Source organism: Saimiri boliviensis, chromosome 13 (genome assembly GCF_048565385.1).
Source record: "Saimiri boliviensis isolate mSaiBol1 chromosome 13, mSaiBol1.pri, whole genome shotgun sequence".
In the NCBI taxonomy this organism is placed as follows: Eukaryota; Metazoa; Chordata; class Mammalia; order Primates; family Cebidae; genus Saimiri; species Saimiri boliviensis.
The window spans coordinates 50,975,127-50,991,780 of record NC_133461.1 but is presented as its reverse complement, the minus strand read 5'-3'; the positions used below and the strand labels follow the sequence as shown (position 1 = coordinate 50,991,780).

General features: G+C 46.6%; 1 protein-coding gene across 3 annotated transcripts in view; it reads right to left on the bottom strand.

Moving 5' to 3' along the window:
* The window catches only part of KCTD1 (potassium channel tetramerization domain containing 1), a 211,307-nt gene that overhangs the window by 91,084 nt on the left and 103,569 nt on the right, over nucleotides 1-16,654 (bottom strand). Inside the window, exon 1 of one of the 3 annotated variants that reach the window (XM_039463749.2) lies at nucleotides 10,603-11,142. The exons of 1 other annotated variant lie outside the window; for it this stretch is intronic. Coding sequence is in view for 1 of the 2 variants with exons in the window: in XM_039463747.2 (XP_039319681.1) it covers nucleotides 8,413-10,230 (1,818 nt within the window). In the remaining variant the exon portion in view is untranslated. Of the gene's footprint in view, nucleotides 1-8,412; nucleotides 10,583-10,602; nucleotides 11,143-16,654 lie in introns of those variants that run through there. One more of the 3 variants, XM_039463747.2, reaches the window with a different exon arrangement.

Below are 16,654 nucleotides of genomic sequence, written 5' to 3'. Positions count from 1 at the left end.
ATTTGTTCAAATGTAAAGCATCCCCGTTTGACTGAGGAGAAAACTGAAACACCCAGAGGTCTGGGCAGAGCTGAGATTTGCTCCAGGGGATGTGGTCTGGGGTCTTTTCTTAACTACTATGTGATACGGTTTCTTAAATGAGGTTGCGCCAACTCCCAGACCCAGCAAAGGCTGTGGACCCCACACAGCAAATAGAAGCATGCTGCACACTGGAAATCCTCCTCTGCGTGCCTCTGCATACTTCTATCATTGCTTTGCAATGCTGTCTTTTAACAAGTTCCCTCCTCTTCAGTTGTTCCAGAAAGCATCACAGGTAATCATGCGATTTCATGTTCTATCATCTTCTCTTTATTGGATTCTTTTATTTGAGTAGTTGATAAGAATTTTGGAATCAAAAGACCACGGGTTTGAAAGCACAGACTCTGGAATCTGACAAGCTCGGTTCAAATCCCAGCATAGTTACTTACCAGTTGTCAGGCCTTAAACAAGTGAAATCAACATCTATTAACCTTAGTTTGCTTCCTCCTTTGTAAAATGAAAATAATAACCCTAATTCCAGGAAGGGCTGCATGAGGATTAAATGAGAGACCACATCAACCAGTGCTCAAGGTGTTCATTGCACATGCACTGCCTAGGAGTCTTTTCAAGTGCAGGAGCTGATTCAGGGGCACAGAGTGGTGAGATTTTTGCATTTCTCACAAGCTCCCAAGCAGCACAGATGCTGCTGGTTGGTGGACCACTTTAAAGCTTTCAGTATGTCTTGGTTACTATTAATATTATGATTATAATATAATGATTACAGTCTATTCCATAGCTACAGAACCAGTTAGAGGTTGTGACAGTTTACATCAGAACTCTCCAATGGGTGAATCAAGTTTGTCTCTGCAGACTGCAGTCCGATGAGATAGGAGCCTCGTGCCTCTCCCCCTGCAGTGCTCCCCGCATTCACTTCTGCCTGGATCTGGTCTAACAGTATACTCGCTGACCCTTAACAGCTAGGAATGTGGAAATAATTCAGATTTCTAAGTTAAGTTCCTTTAAAACTACATGTCAAAAACCACAGCAACTTGAAATATCAGAATTAATCTACAAGCACAAGAAACTGATCCTTAACACTTATTTCTCAGATTATGATAAAAATAAAGGGTTTTTTTTCAAATAACAAATTTACATATACATGTATATATAGAGAGATATTATCTATGAACATTTTGTCTAAATAGAGGGTGAGGCAGAGAAATTTACAAATATGAAATTCGATTTAAATTTATATATATATATATATATAGTGTACTTAACTAGTTTGGTGCCTGGCACACAGTGAAAGGGCCCAAATGGGAACTGGTGCTATAAATAATAGCTTCCTTTTTCTTGTGTTAAGACAGAAAGGATGAGGATTGAATGGGGAGATACTGGCCTGAACTGGGTTAAACCGGACTAGGGACATGAAGTAAAACTTGAAATTCATGATCACAAGCTCCCAAACTAGTCCTGACATTTTAATTTGGCAACTGAATTACTCACAAAGGAAGCAACATATGTCTCTGTCATCCCTTAGCATTCCTTTCTGAACTCCTCCCCTTCTCGCCTAGGGGCCTACCACCTAATGCTATCTGAAATCTGCCAGCCTCTTCGGGTAGCACGTTTTACCCGCTTCCTCCCAAACTGGATCAAAACCTTCCAGGGTTCACTGCCAGTGGGGGAAAGCCGTACACTTGACCTTTGAACGACAGGGGTTTGAACTGTGCGGGTTCACTTATATGTGAATGTTTATCAATGAAAGTCACACCAAGCGTGCCTGCCTGTCCTGCTTCCCCTTCTACCTCCTCCACCTCCTCAGCCTCTGCCACCCCTCAGACAGCAACATCAACCCCTCCTCTTCCCCCGCCTCCTACTCAACCTGAAGATGACAAGGAGATTTTGATGATGATCCACTTCCACTCAATGAATAAGTAAATATATTTCTTCTAGCTTATGAATTTCTTGATAACTCTATCTTACTTTATTGTAAAAATACAGATATGATACATAAAGCATATAAAATATGTGTTAATCAACTGTTTATGGTATTGGCAAGGCTTCCGGTCAATAGCAGGCTATTCCTTAAGCTTTGATGAAGTCAAAAGTTATCAGCAGCATTTTGACTATAAGAGGGTTGGCGTCCCTAAGCCCTGAGTTGTTCAAGGGTCAACTGTAATTCAGGGTGCAAATGAGTCCAGATACTTCCAGGAAGGGTTTGCATTATGAAGAGGATTTTCAAATGGCATTGGCTCTCCCTGTGGGTGAGATGGCTGCAGGGTTGCAGGTGCAGAACGGGCTGGTAGAGTGGGGATCACTAAGCAGCTCTAGTTCATCCTCAGTCCTCTCCCTCCAGTTCTCTCCAACTCTCTCAGATCTATATAAATGAACTCATCACTAGAGGCCTACGCCAACTTCCCTCTGCCCTGCAGCCCACAGGATTAAAAACAACCAAAGCCCCTGCCTGGAGAAAGAGCAGGAGCTAAATCACACACCTCAGGATGGAGAGGGTCTTCAGAGAAAGGAAGTTCTCACCAGGGTTGAAAATGTGAAAAGTTAGCCCAAAGTGAACTATGTACATGCAAGAGTTGCCTAACAAGCACATGTGATTAAAAACTCCAAGCAAAACTCAGACACTTTCACTTACAATATCAAGATAGCTCCTACCTCTGTTATTTTTAAAAATTCTGTTACCCAAGACTTGGGCAAAATTTATCATATCCACCCCTGCCAAAAAACAAACAAAAAACTCTGTCTTGAATGAAAGTTTGCTGTCATATGTAAGTGGATCTTATTTAGGGAGAAAGAAAAGGGTCTGTCAGTTGCTATATACTATAAGCTAAAAGGTAAGAAGTCTGGCTGTAAAGAAAGTATTGAAACGAATTTGGAGAATTACTGAAAACCCAGAGCATGCCTCATTAGGTTCAGCTTCCTGCAGTGCTAGTGTGGGCACAGCAGGGTCTGTTATCCAGTTTATAGTCATGGGCATTAGATAACACAACCTCATATTCAGGTTTAATCCCAACCTATACCCTTTGCAGTAGTGAGGTATCTTGAAGGGCTGAAAAGATCATTTATTTCTGGGCCATCTAGAAACTCACGCTGTTAAAAAGACTCAAAACCATTCAGCACCCAACTTCTCTTGAAAGAGAAGAGTAGGAAAAAAAAAATTATAAATCTGAAAATCCAAAAGAACTTTATAGGGCCCCAAGCTTTAAAAGCTCACCTGCTTCCCTTTTGATGATCATGTAGCAAGCAGAGAATTATTTCCGCTTTAAGGGTACAAGTTCACTAATTGCCCAGCCTCTACGAATATCTCGAGGGCAAGAACTGAATCCTGCTCCTCTTTGCAGCACTTAGCAAGCAGAAAGATACTCAGTTAACAGTGGATGAACTGAATTTAGCATCTTAGAATACTAAAAATGTTAACTTAAAAAGTGTGCCTGTGCAGTGTTTCAAATTCTAAATCTACGTTTTCTTTCATGTTAGTTTATCAATGTCAAGCCATATCCTTTTCTTTTTTTGGATAAATTAATTCATAGTACCTTATCCCCTATTAAATTCCCCAAAGAAATCTTTAAAAAGGCAACTTAACCATTGGTACAATGCAATGAATGATAGTCAAGAGAAGTCAAATCAGTTCTAGAAATCCAAGTTCTACCCAGTACTTTGGGAGGCCGAGGCAGGTGGATCACGAGGTCAGGAGTTCGCTGCCATCCTGACCAACATGGAAAAACCTTGTCTCTACTAAAAATACAAAAATTAGTCAGGCGTGGTGGCACACGACTGTAATCCCAGCTACTCGGGACCCTGAGGCAGGGGAATTGCTCAAACCCAGGAAGCGGAGGTTGTAGTGAGCTGAGATTGTGTCACTGCACTCCAGCCTGGGCCAGAGTGAGACATGGTCTCAAAAAAAGAAAAAGAAAGTTCTAACATACAAAAAGTTCTAACATTTTAAACACACATACTACATAGGAACTCTTCTATCGATTCTGCTTTTGAAATGGCAGTTAAAACACCAAAAGGTATCTTGAAACTTAAGTTTTATTGGAAAACTAAAGTAGGGCTTTGACTGGCCCAGCCACACTTGGATGAGAATTTCGTCTCATGTATAACCAGTGGTCCCTAGAAAAGAAGGGCTTCTTCCTGCTTGAAATCTACTTAGCAATGACAAGAGGGTGGACTTTCTGTCAGGTTTGCTTGGGGAGCCAGATTTTAAAGTCAGGGGGATACAAAGGTTTAAGTTTTAGATGAATGGGATCCACTTTTTCCCTTGGCAGCAAATACTTCTTTTTCTGTTTCATGGGTCAGCTTGAGTAGAGTGAAGTGACATCAGATATGAGTTTATATCAATTTAAAATAATACTCCTGAATACTGGTTGCAACATTAATATATGAGTGCACAAAAGAGAATATAAAGGTACAGATTTCTTTCCCAAAATGACCGCTGCAAAACGCTGAGTGCATCACCTTTTAGCTGTCTTTATTGTGATCTAGTTTATAACAGGTAAAGAAGCCAAAATCTTGCCAATGAGACTACTTCCCAGGTGGAAAACGATTAATTTATAGATTCTTGGAATAAAAGCTAAAATAGTAGGTGCTTAGTAACTACTTCCTGAATGAATGGAGGTTACATACTTATGTACAAGACATTTAGTTTCTCCATCAACTTGAACTTATCATAAAGGAGAGAAAACATTCTTGCAGTAGAAAAAGGAATGTAGCCACATACCAATATTAAAAATCAGAAAAATACCCACTCTTTCAAGGGCAGTTCATCTTAATAGCTCTATATAACCAAGGCAAGAAGTCTGGTTACAATTGCTATATTCCTTTCATGTTTATAAAAATTTGATTCCGTCTATAAGAAATAAAGAACACCCCCCCAAGTCTTCAAATTCAAGAGAACTTTCGCAGTTATTTCAATAATATATAAAATGCATGCCTTTTTCTACTAAGTAGATACATCAAATATTCCTTCTTCCTTGCCCCTACACCACCTGGGTGGATTCCCTGAGCTGTCAGCCTCTGGCTTCTCCGCAAAGGTAGTTAATGAACAACACACGGTGTCAGCCTGCTTGCAGCCTGCTGCAGTTGCCACTCAGCAAACTATAAGGACCAGCGGCCCATAGTGAAGACAATAAAACACCAACAGGGGATGTGCACCACTCCCCCACCCCCAGAATCTTTCCACTGATAGATGTCCTCTCTATAGAATTCCTTAAAAGTATTTCTGGAAATAATCTAGGTTAGGGTCAAGCAAGTGCAACTAAAGCCACCTTTGTCACAGCTTGCAAATTCTTCACACTTTTGTCTGGCACTGGAGAGAGACACGTCTACAAAAACTGTAGTGACAAAACTACGACATTCAGAATGTACACTTCTATTAGTATTTTTTTCCTCTGAGAATGATAAAGAACAAAATTATAAATCTCTATCATCCACCTAAGCTGAAGTACCGTTCTCTGAGGTAGGAAAAATGCTCTATTTTTATGCAAAGAGAATAGTCACAGGATGGGAGATACAGTGGTAAGCAGTTTAAAATGATCTCCACCCAAGAGCTTTTAAGCCGCACCAGTAACTGGATCATCTCAGATCGCAATAGCTATTTGGGGAACAAGGGAACTAAAGCTCCTCTTTACTTTTAACACAACCATTCAAGAGATTTAAAGAGTGTACCAGTAAAAGCGACCATCACAACCATCGCCGTAATTCCTCACTCCCCCCGAAACCTTGAGCAATCACAAATTCCATAATCTTTGTAATCCTTGAATGCATTCATTTTTCAACCAGTCCCATAAATAATATACTTAATAACACCCTCAAGAAGTTAAAACAATAAATGCATTTAAAGAAATGGGCTCTTCATCTTTTGAAACACTTGCAATATTAGAAGAAAATCAAAACATCAGTGTGTGACCTCTCCGTTATCAAGAAGTCTACAATATGGTAAACGGTGGAATTCTTACGACACTACTTGATGAAGTCCAGTCAGTATTAGGCTAGAGCAGGCGTCCCTGAACTTTTTACACAGGGGGCCAGTTCACTGTCCCTCAGACCGTTGGAGGGCTGCCACATACTGTGCTCCTCTCACTGACCACCAATGAATGAGGTGCCCCTTCCTGAAGTGCGGCGGGGGGCCGGATAAATGGCCTCAGGGGGCCGCATGCAGCCCGCGCGGGCCGTAGTTTGGGGATGCCCAGGCTAGAGAGCCTATGTTTATGATTAAGTAATAATGACTGCAGCCGGAGGTGCACAGGGCATTTCCTGGGGATTAATGACCAGCCAGAAGAGTTGATGACCCAAAGCAAGGCCACAGGCCAGCAACCTCCGCCAGGCATTATGCCCTAGGAAATGCACTGAACCTCAACCCTTACAGTGATTTTTATACATACAGAAGGAAAAAGTTTGCGATCAGCTTTCTAGTGAGCAATGCTTTGAGTGCTCGGACTTCATAAGTGAAAAGCTGACTATTAAATATGTACAAACAGAACAACTTTTTATAGTGTTTAACTAACAGGAACTTAGAGCTCTAAGATCTTGTTTGAGAGCTATAAAATCATATAAGCCGCATAGGGACACTGAAATCTATCTTTAACTTAGGAGTTACCTGACAGTAACGCAAGAATAATAAAAGCATCAGTATACGGTTTTTTGGAACTGATTTATTTTACTCAGGTAAATAAAAGATAATGGCTGAAAGACTGCATTCCTTAGAAGAAAACAAAACCGATGAAACGAAACCCTCTAATCTTTTTGGTTCTTTACATCACAATTCTATATTACACTGGTGTCAAGAAACCAGCAGAAAGATGCCAGTAGACAAACTGTTTCATTGTTAACCCAATGCTATGCATGCCTTAATAAACTTTCTTAGGCTTTTAACTCTTAATCAGGTGCTATTCTAAACCAGGGCATCTCAAGGGATTTTCTGTATCAGAAGAATGTGAACATTTATTTTTGCTTTCAAAGAAAAAGCAAACCCCAAATTCTCCTCTCCATTCTTAAAACTCTCTAACGCAACCTGTCAGAAATGGACTACACACCCAAAGTACGGAAAACACATAGCCTACAGGTCTTGTGTATTTTAGAAAACTTTGGTGTTTATATTACCACTCACAGCCCCTTTCTCAGTTGGCCTTGAGGCTTGCCCATTAGCTGGTAAACGTTTGAAAGGGTAACTATGTCCAGAACTGGAATTTCCACTTTGGAAAAAGCAAAGAGGTACCTGACATCTGTTCCTGGAGGGCCTGCACTATACCTTCAGATTACAAAATTCCTACTTCTGCTTAAAAACAGGCAGGTCAAAGTTGTAAAACCTCCAGTGGCTACTCCTGCCTGCAGAATACAGCACAGTACCCGAAGACCCCTGGTTTCTAATTCCTAGAGAAGAGTGTCCACAAAATGAATATAACTTTAATGACATGCATGAAAATATTACCTTGGGGAAAATAAAGAAAGAAGCATCTAACACTAGAGGCCCCAGTCTCGACCCAGAATTTGACACTGCCTAGAATTAAAGAATGTTAGGGTTGAAATGGTTTCTTCCTCTTTGATGAGGACAGTGAAGCCCAGAGAAGTGAGGTGATTTGTCCAAGCTGACTCAGATGCTGAGTTAGCACTCTAATTATGTACTTTGTAAGTCTCATCTGCCCCCTCCAAGGGGCTAGGGGCAGACAGCCATGTTTCAGTGCCCACCGTGCTGGGCACCACAGGCCCGTACTCCAAGTTGTAGCCTGACTGGAACTGCAGATATCACGTTCCCATCTGAATAATAACTAACAAGGAGTTTATGGAAATTGCAGCCCACCTGCCACTTTACATTCGACTACAAGTTACAGTATAAACTGGCACTCAACTGCCTGGCTCTCCACTCTCCACCCCTTTTCATAAAAAAAAAAAAAAAAAGTTACAGGAAGTGGGATTGGCACGTTTTCTTTTCAATAATTTATAACTGGTTTTCTACCTTCCAAAGTTATGGCGAATACGTAATAGAGTGTTTTAAGGGATACTTGACTCAAATATGTCTTAAGTAATCGCTTCCTTTACGTTTACAGCATTCTCGCCCTCTTTGCTTTATAAAACTCATGCATTCAGTGAAGAGCGGCTGCAAGAGTGAGCTAATCCTTTTGTTCTGCGAACTTTGAAGTTTTTCGCCTTACTGCACAGCAGTAATTTGTTAGGTAGCATGCCCCCTCTCACATCTTTTAAGGTTAGGTGTAAAGTTTCCCCAAAAGTACCAAGAGGGTTAACTTCTAAGGGTGAAACCAAATCCGATTCAGTACATTACCTACTTTTTAAAACGTACCCCCTACCCAGAGCTGCATTAGCACAAAAGTTAGTCCCGAAGTGGTACCAGAGAAACATTTCATGCATAGAGTTTGGTTTGGTTACCTGGGTGGGGGAAACAATAGCAGGTGAAACTACTGTGGGAGAATTGGTGCTTCTGTGCCCATTGGCTTCTGGAAGAAGAGGCAGGGGGTCGTGTTTCACGGAAACCACCACCACCGCATCCACAGGCTCCGAGGGGCGGATACAAAGTCTTTTGGGGGAAGAGGGGCCGCAGATTTCCCCCGACCCGAACACCGACTCGTACAGGGCGCGCTTGGGCGCAGCCTCGGATTTCACGTCGGGCCCGACCTGGCTGTCTTTGGGGAGGATGTAAGTGTTCCCCAGCGAGGGCGGCTGGGGGCGGTGGTGGTGGGAGGGATGGGTGGGGGGGTGGTGGGAGTGGTGGCGTGCCGCCCCGTTCAGAGCCTCGGCGTAGCAGCCCTGCGGGGCGGGCGAGCCCAGCTTGGTGCCGATGCCCGCGATGCTGTTGAGTGTGGCGATGGAGACGGCGCCGATGCAGTGGTTGGTGTAGGTCTTAGAGAGCTTGGCCGCCTTGGAGAGCATCTGCATCCTAGTACCTAGCAAGTTCTTGCCGATGGCTTTGTTCTCGTACCAGGTCACATCGCCCTCGCTGCAGTGGTCCCGGGGCCGTTGGAAGAACGCCTTGCAGAGAGGGTTGCGTTTCGACAGGTACTTGACGAAGCTGGCGTAGGGGCAGAACTCGGTGCCCGTCTCATACATGCGGGGCAAGTTCTCTTCGTCGCTGCTCTCGGCGCGCTTCTTGCTCCACGACGACGAGCGCGACTTGTGGTAGGGCCCGAGGGACTTGAAGTAGACGAACTTGCGACCGTCCTCGTCCATGGCCAGCCCGAAAGAGTCCTCCTCCAGCTCGCGCTGGTTCTCGCGGCCGCGGGTACAGAAGTACATGCACGTCTCGAACCAGACCTTGTTGAGCAGCCCGAAGGGCGTGTTGGTGCTGAAGACGCTGGAGGTGTACAGCTTGCGCAGGTCGGCGCGCGTGATGGCTTGCTTCTGCACCACCGGCCCGGCGCCCTGCTCCTCGAGCTTGCGGATGACCGCGGCCAGAGTCAGGTTGGCGCTGCGCAGCTCGGGATCCTTGGTGAGGTCGAGCGTGCGGCAGTACGGGGGCTCGTTGAGGTAGCGGTTGAGGGAGCTGCGGATGCTGATGAGCGACGACTTGCTGTAGAGCTGGCCGCTCTTGGAGCGGGCCTCGGCGTAGAAGGAGCGCAGCACGCGGCACAGCGCCCCCTTGTCCATGGTCTCGAAGTCCGGGCTCTGCGCCTTCTCGCTCAGGTACTCCCGGAAGATGCGCACGGCGTAGCGGGTGGCCAGCCGGGTGTTCTCGCTCAGCCGGGCCCGCTCGGGGCGCTGCAGCACGTCGGGGTCCAGCTCCGCGCCGTCCCCGGGCGGCCCGCCGCGGGCCCGGGGCGCCAGCAGTCGCGGCGGCGCCTCGGGTTCCAGCGCGGCGCTCTGGTCCATATTGATCATATGGACCGGCTCGGGCTCCAGCTCCTCCCCGGCCGAGTCCTCGGGCTCCAGGGGCTCGTCCCAGTCCAGCCCCATCTCCTCCTCCTCTTCTTCCTCCTCCTCGTCCTCCTCCAGCCCCCCACCTCCGTCCTCCTCCTCCTCCTCGTCCCCCGTTATCTGCACCTCCTGGATCTCGTCCTCCTCCTCCTCTTCCTCCTCCTCCTCGCCCGCGCTGCAGTAGTGCGGGCGGCTGTGGCGGCGGCCGCGGCCCCCCGCGCTGCGCTCGCCCTCGCCCCGCTCCCCATTGTTCTCGGCGGCGGCGGCGGCGGCAGCGGCGCTGGCGCTGCCGCCCGCGCTGGTGTTACAGTCCCCGCTGCCAGGCATTCTCGCCATATTGCCGTCTCTCTGCCAGTCCTCGGGCAGGGCGCATGCGCTATATTGGACCGCAGCGCTGAGAGCTTTTGTGTTTAATGACCTTCAGCTACCGGGAGGCAAAGCCGGGCTCTTAAAGGAGCCGCGCTCCAATTGTCATTCCCGAGCGCAGCTCCGGAGGGGCAGCGGCGCGCTGGGGATGGAGGGGAGGGGGTAGGGGAGGTGGGGGCAAGTTAGACAGGGAGAGATAGGGTAAAGGACGGAGGCTGACCGGACCTTCTTCCTCCCCCACCCGGCTCCCACTTCTGAGAAAACTTTAAAGGGGAAAAAAAAAAAAAAAAAAAAGGAATGGGAGGGAGAGCTGTCGGTGGGGGCGAAACACTCCCAACTTACCCTCTGGCGGAGAATTGCGCGGGCCCGGGCGGGAGAGAGGGAGGGCCGGCAGGAGGGCGGGACGGTCTCGCGTCTCTAAGTAATGCCCGAGGAGCAGTGCCCCTTCCACCGCCCCCTCATTGCCCCCCGGAGCCGGGGGATCTGGGCGGCGGCTGCGCCGGGCGGGCCGCGGGTGCTGCCGCGGGAAGGCCGTGTCTGGGGCCGCCCGGAGCGGAGCAGGCAGGTTAATGAGCAGGGTGGAGGAGGCTCGGCGAGGCCCCGCACCCTCTCGGCGCCCGCGGCCAGGGCGCAGCGGGCGAGGCTTGGGAGCGGGATGGGGCTGGCGGCGGCGGCGGTTCCCCCACCTACTTGCTGGCGGCGAGGCGCGGGGGCCTGGGGCCAGCCGCGCGGCTCCCAGCTCCCTTTCCGACTCTTGCATAGGAGCGAAACACGCCCCACGTCAGCCTCATCCCTTTCGACTTTTCCAACAGCCACATTTAAGCTGTCATTAAAGACCTGGGGCGCTCCCCGTAGGTCTGGGGCAAGTCCACGCCGGTCCAACCAGCCCCGGGAAGGAGCGAGGGAGAGAAGACTGGGAGGGGCCGGTGGGAGGGGAGACAGGGGAAGAGGCGCTCTGGACCCTAGGGGCCCCAGGGACCCTTCCCCGCCTGCCCAGGGGGCCACCCTCCCTGCCCCCGGGAAAAGTGACACAACTCCCTCCGGCGAGGCGCTCCACCCTGCTGGAGCTAAAGTCTCCCTAAGGCCCGTCCGGCAGGCGGAAAAAGAGAACTTGGGTCTCCGCCGCCCCCGCCGCGGCCACAATTTGGCAATTGGGATCCCGAGCGCAGTCTCCCTCAAAGTTTGCCAACCGCCATTCTTGCGCCCTCCGGGCTGCGCTGCCTCAGGCATGCGGGGGCGGGCACCTCGGAAACTGGAAAAGCAGCCGAAGAGCTCGCCGGGTCCCGCTTTCCCATAGGAGACACTGTCCCACTTCCAGACAAACGCCCGCCCCCGGCGCGCCCAGACTCCGGGCGCGTCGTTGCGTCGCTGCTTTCAGTTCTCCCGGCCCAGGGGCAGCGTCCGGGAGCCGTCCGGGACCTCGGCTGTTCTCTTAGAAGGCACAGCCCGGGCCACCTTCGGAGCTCGCGCTGCATCCTAACTTTCACCTCCTCCCACAGCCCGCGTGTCCCCTGGCGCGCCTGCCAGCTGCTAGTCCCTGGGGTAAGGGGACCTGAAGGAGTCAAGTCCCCAGCAGCGTGCCAAGTGCCAAGCGGTTCTCCTGAGAGGCGTCCTCACCCGCTCTTCGGGTGCGTCCTCGAATTTGCCTCCAAGTCCGAATTCTCGGCAATTAGGCTGTGAGAGTTATGTCAACTGCCTGTTCCTCGCTTCCCCAGGCCTCTTTCCTTGCTCTCAAGGGGTTTATCATTTTACGCATCAATTGAAACTCATCCATCAATTTTTAATTTTTTTTTTAAGGAAAAAAGAATGAAAGACCAGGTCTCAGGGCCGCGTGGGCTTCTGAGTGGGAGTTGACCATATCTTTTTCTGCAGCGATCGCTGCTGGTCCTCCGTGTGCCTCCCCGGCCCTGGATGCCACCCGAGCGTTGGGGAAACCGCGCCAGGTGTGAAACAAGTTAGAGCAAGTCCCTGCTTCGCGGGCCGCCTCCGGCTGCACGGGGAAACTCCTTTCTCTCTCCTTTCTTTCTCTCTCTCTCTCTCTCTCTCTCTCTCTCTCATCCGCCCTGCTCTCCGCCGACAACCGTCCGGGAATCGGCCCAGAGGTGCAGCCGGAGAGGTGGCCGGCTTTGTTAACAATGCACTACCCTTCCCACCCGCCCTGGACACGTGCAGAAAGGCGTGTTCGTTGCTCCGAGGCTGCAGTGGGTAGCTAAGTTAGTTGCACACTCGGACCCGCACAGACGAGCTGGCACACACTAGCCACACACGGCTACTTCCATAGGACCGGCCCTTTGTCCTGGGATGCTCCCAGATTTTCGAGCCGCGGTGACGAGAACTCAGGTGGGCGCCGGGCAAGCTACCTACCCGGGGCTGTTCCCCCACGGCCCTCGCCCTAAGCGCAGGGACCTGGGGTCGGCGCTGGCTTGGAGCTGCACTCCCAGCTCAGCGAGGGACCCAGGCCCACGCTCCAACCTGGGAGCAGAGCCGCTCCCCAGGCCTCCCCACCTGGGCCGGCGGCGGGGTCCACCCCCTTCCCACCATCTCCCCTCCCTACTGGGCGAGCTGCTTTGAATTGCTCGCAGTTTGCCGGAGGCGGTGTGCTGGGTAGGACGCTCCGGGAAACAAAGCAACCCAAAACAGCTCCCTGTTGACGTCAACTTATTTCCAGAAAAGAAAATAGTTTTGTGCTCCCAGGACAAAATACCCCCCAGGGCAGGTCTCTACTGGCAAGAGCCAGAAGAAGGAGGTGGGGAATAGCAGAACCGAAAAAAACCTCAAGCACAAATAACTTTTATACGGACTTGGGAAAGCAGCAGTTTCGGGTGCTGCTTGGACAGTCTGCAAACAACGGGCAGGACCCGAGCTTAAATTTGATACGAAAAACGCACCTTGGAAAGTATGCCTTGGCCTGATTTTCGGACGACTGTGGATCCGCTTCGTTGCACCAGCTCCAGAAGAACTACCAAGATGATTTGCCTGTAGGATACTTCATTAAATACTGGAAAAGACCTCTTTGGGCTATTATCTATAGGAGTCACCGGGAAGAACACCCAGAAAAACAGATATATACCTTGCTTCCCCTTGACCAAAAAAAAAAAAGAAAGAAAAGAAAAAAAAAAAATGCTTAGTTTTTAAAACCCAGTAACACAAAATTACAGTGGAGTTCATAAAGTAGTTCAATTCCAAGTTTAATAAATGATCCCTTAAAAACATCCTGTGGTTCCATACACTCGATTCCAAATTGAAAGAATCAAAAAAGCTTTCTTCTTATTTCTGTAGAGGCAATATTGGTTGTCGTTCTGCCTATCAGCCAGCATCCGATTCGTCTACTTGACCTCTCCATATCATCAAATCCATTCAGCATACCACCTTGAAAAAGTTGCCCTGTCACCCCTTTGAAGGATGCTTTTCTTGTGCAGGATACATGACTTCTTTATAATCCCAGTACTACAGGGAACATTTATTGCAATTATTTAACTGTCAGAATTCTCTAAACTATGGTTAGATGTTTACAACTTCAACAAGATTCTCCACCTTTTGCAGGGTGGGGGTATCTCTTTGTATATTTGTGCTTTTCCACTTCTCAGAATACTTGAAAATAGTGTCGTGGTTATTTTGATATGAAAAACTCCAAATGTTTCCCCTTCGATTCATAACCCAACTACTTATATTTCAGGCCCACATTTTATGAAAGGTTATGCTATACAGAAACTTATTCAGCTCTTCCTCCTTTTCACTTCTATCTTCTGAATATCATCTGTTAATATACTTGATATAGTTGCTTTTTAATCTGCCTGTTTCCTCTCTGCTAAAGCAAGGCACACCCTTGTGATTTCAGTCTGGTGCCTGGGGACATGGTGAGCACTCGTCATTTATAATGAATGAATGAGGGGAATCTGTGTTTGGTTAAATCCTACATTTAGCAGGGAAGTTTTTGTGAAAAATTAAAAACAACATGAATCTGAAGTTCTATATTAAAAATGAGGACCTATAGTGACTATAAGGCAACATTATTGTTTGCAAGTTAAAATGAATTTAATGGCTGCTTTGGATGAATATTTCTTTATCATTCCCTTTTTAGTGGAACATACTTTAGAAAGTTATTGCAGAAGTAGGGGGAGGGACCCTTTTCTATCAGCAGAGTTAATGTTGGCCCTTCTGAAGGCAGATCTGGGGAATGGAAGTGTCTCTATTAAGAGAGGTGGGCTGGGGAAGATTCAAATTGTTAAATTTGAGAAATTTTGTGGGCTCTTGAGAGCAGAAGCCAGAAAAAGCATTTAGTTCATCACTTTAAAGACACAAATCAAAAGAGAAAGCCATACTCTCTTGATGTAATTACTAAGATTCATAAAGGACTTTCAAGGCTAAATATGAATTCAAAAATTCACATTGAAACTATTTGGGCATATCTTGGTTTTAGAGTTTCCCTTTTTTTTTTTTTTTTTTTTTTTTTTTTTTTTTTTTTTTGAGGCAGGGTCTCACTCTTTCACCCAGGCTGGAGTGCAGTGACATGATTATGGCTTACTGCAGCCTCAACCTTCTGGGCGCAAGTGATCCTCCCATCTCATCTTCCCAGGTAGTTAGGACTACAGGCTCACTCCACCAAGCCTTCCTAATTTTTGTATTTTTTGTAGAGATGAAGTTTCCCCATGTTGCCCAAGCTGGTCTTGAGCTCCTGGACTTAAGTGAGCCACCACTCCTGTCAGAGAGTTTCGTTATTAATTCTGTTGAATTCAACCGAAGATCATCTTCAGTAATGTTTTTTGAACTCAGATGAAAATTGAAGCCATGTAATCTAAGTAGACAAAGTGGAAGAAAAGAAAAATAACTCCACAACAGCAGAAATGATGTCTTATTTATTCGTGAATTTCCAGTTTATTTCCAATTCAGTTTCTTGGTATATTTTAGCAGGGTGACTGGCACATGACAGATACTCAACAAATATACACACATTTACATGAGGGGAGAAAGCTAACTTCAACAAAAGGTTGTACAGTAGAGTGATGAAAAGCTCTCTCTGAAGCCAGTCTAACTGGCTTTGCCTCACCAGCCACCTTTTTCTATGGCTCAGTTCTGTCCTTAATCTGGGTGATAATGATAACAGTTCCTACCTCTTGGGATTGTTTTGAGAATTAAATAAATTGATATGCACAAAGCACTTAATACACTGTCTGGAACATTCATACACATTCAACCATTACTTCTTATTTATGAAGGCTCTATTGTTTCTCGATAGCAAGCAAACAAACAAACAAAAAAACTAAAGCCAGAGAGGGTTAAAAAAAAAAAAAAAAAAAAAGTTAAGACATTTGCCTAAGGTCTCCCAGACCTGATCAGGGCAGGCAAGTCTAGTTTCACAGGCCATGCTTGAGCCACTTGACCATATTGAGCCCCTAGAAACCAAAGAATGAAGAGAGAAAGACAGAGAGAAATAAAAGATAAGAAAAAAAAAAAAAAAGAGAAAAGAAAGGGAAGAAAAGGAAGAATGAAAGAGGAAGGAAAGAAAGAATCTTCAGGGGAACATTTCAGAAAGAAAAAGGAAGGAAAGAATGAATTATCAAGAGAACAATTAAGAAAGAAAGAGAAGGAAGGAAAGAAAAAAAGAAAAGAAAGAGAAGAAAGAAAGAATCTTCGAGGCAACAATTCCCTACTATTAAAATATGCATGTGTAATTGGATTTGGGAAACTTGGAAAGACCAAATAGTATTTTGCCAAGGCCATGGACTGTGACACAACATATAAATAGACTGACGAACAGTGTCACCTTTGTCACTTGGCCACCTAAACATTGGTACACTTTTTCTTGGCTATTGGAAGTAGGGACTCATCCCTGTCTTAGAAGAAATGGCAGTGAAGAATTTAGAGACAAAAAGAATGCCCACAGATTCAACCAGACTAGAAAGAGCTGCTTTCTTTTGAAATCTTGGGCTATTCTAAACCTCCTGGGACAAAGAGGGTATTCCCTATTTTTTTCTTCAATGCTTTGTCAAAAAACAGGTCAGAGTAAACTTAATGCAGTAATTGACAGGAATGGAATATTTAGTTCCTAATTGCCACCTGGTAACAACAATTCTGGGTCTTTCCACCTAATAATCACTTAGTTGTTTCCTAGGCTATTTGTAAAACAAATAATGTACAAAAGGAATGTAGCTTTCCATAAGTAAATTGGTTTTTTGTGGAACCTAAAAGTGTACCATTTCTCATTGTTATAATATTCTGATCATGAAACTTCACTTGGTTAATAAAGAAGTCAAATGTAAAGGTTGTCAGAATTAAATGAAACCTAAAATTAAGAATGATAGTCATGTCTTTCTCTATCTTGTAGTTGTATACCTGTAAAAAGGATGTGGGATTAAAGTGGACATTAGTCCTGTTATTAAAATAAAAGTTTATT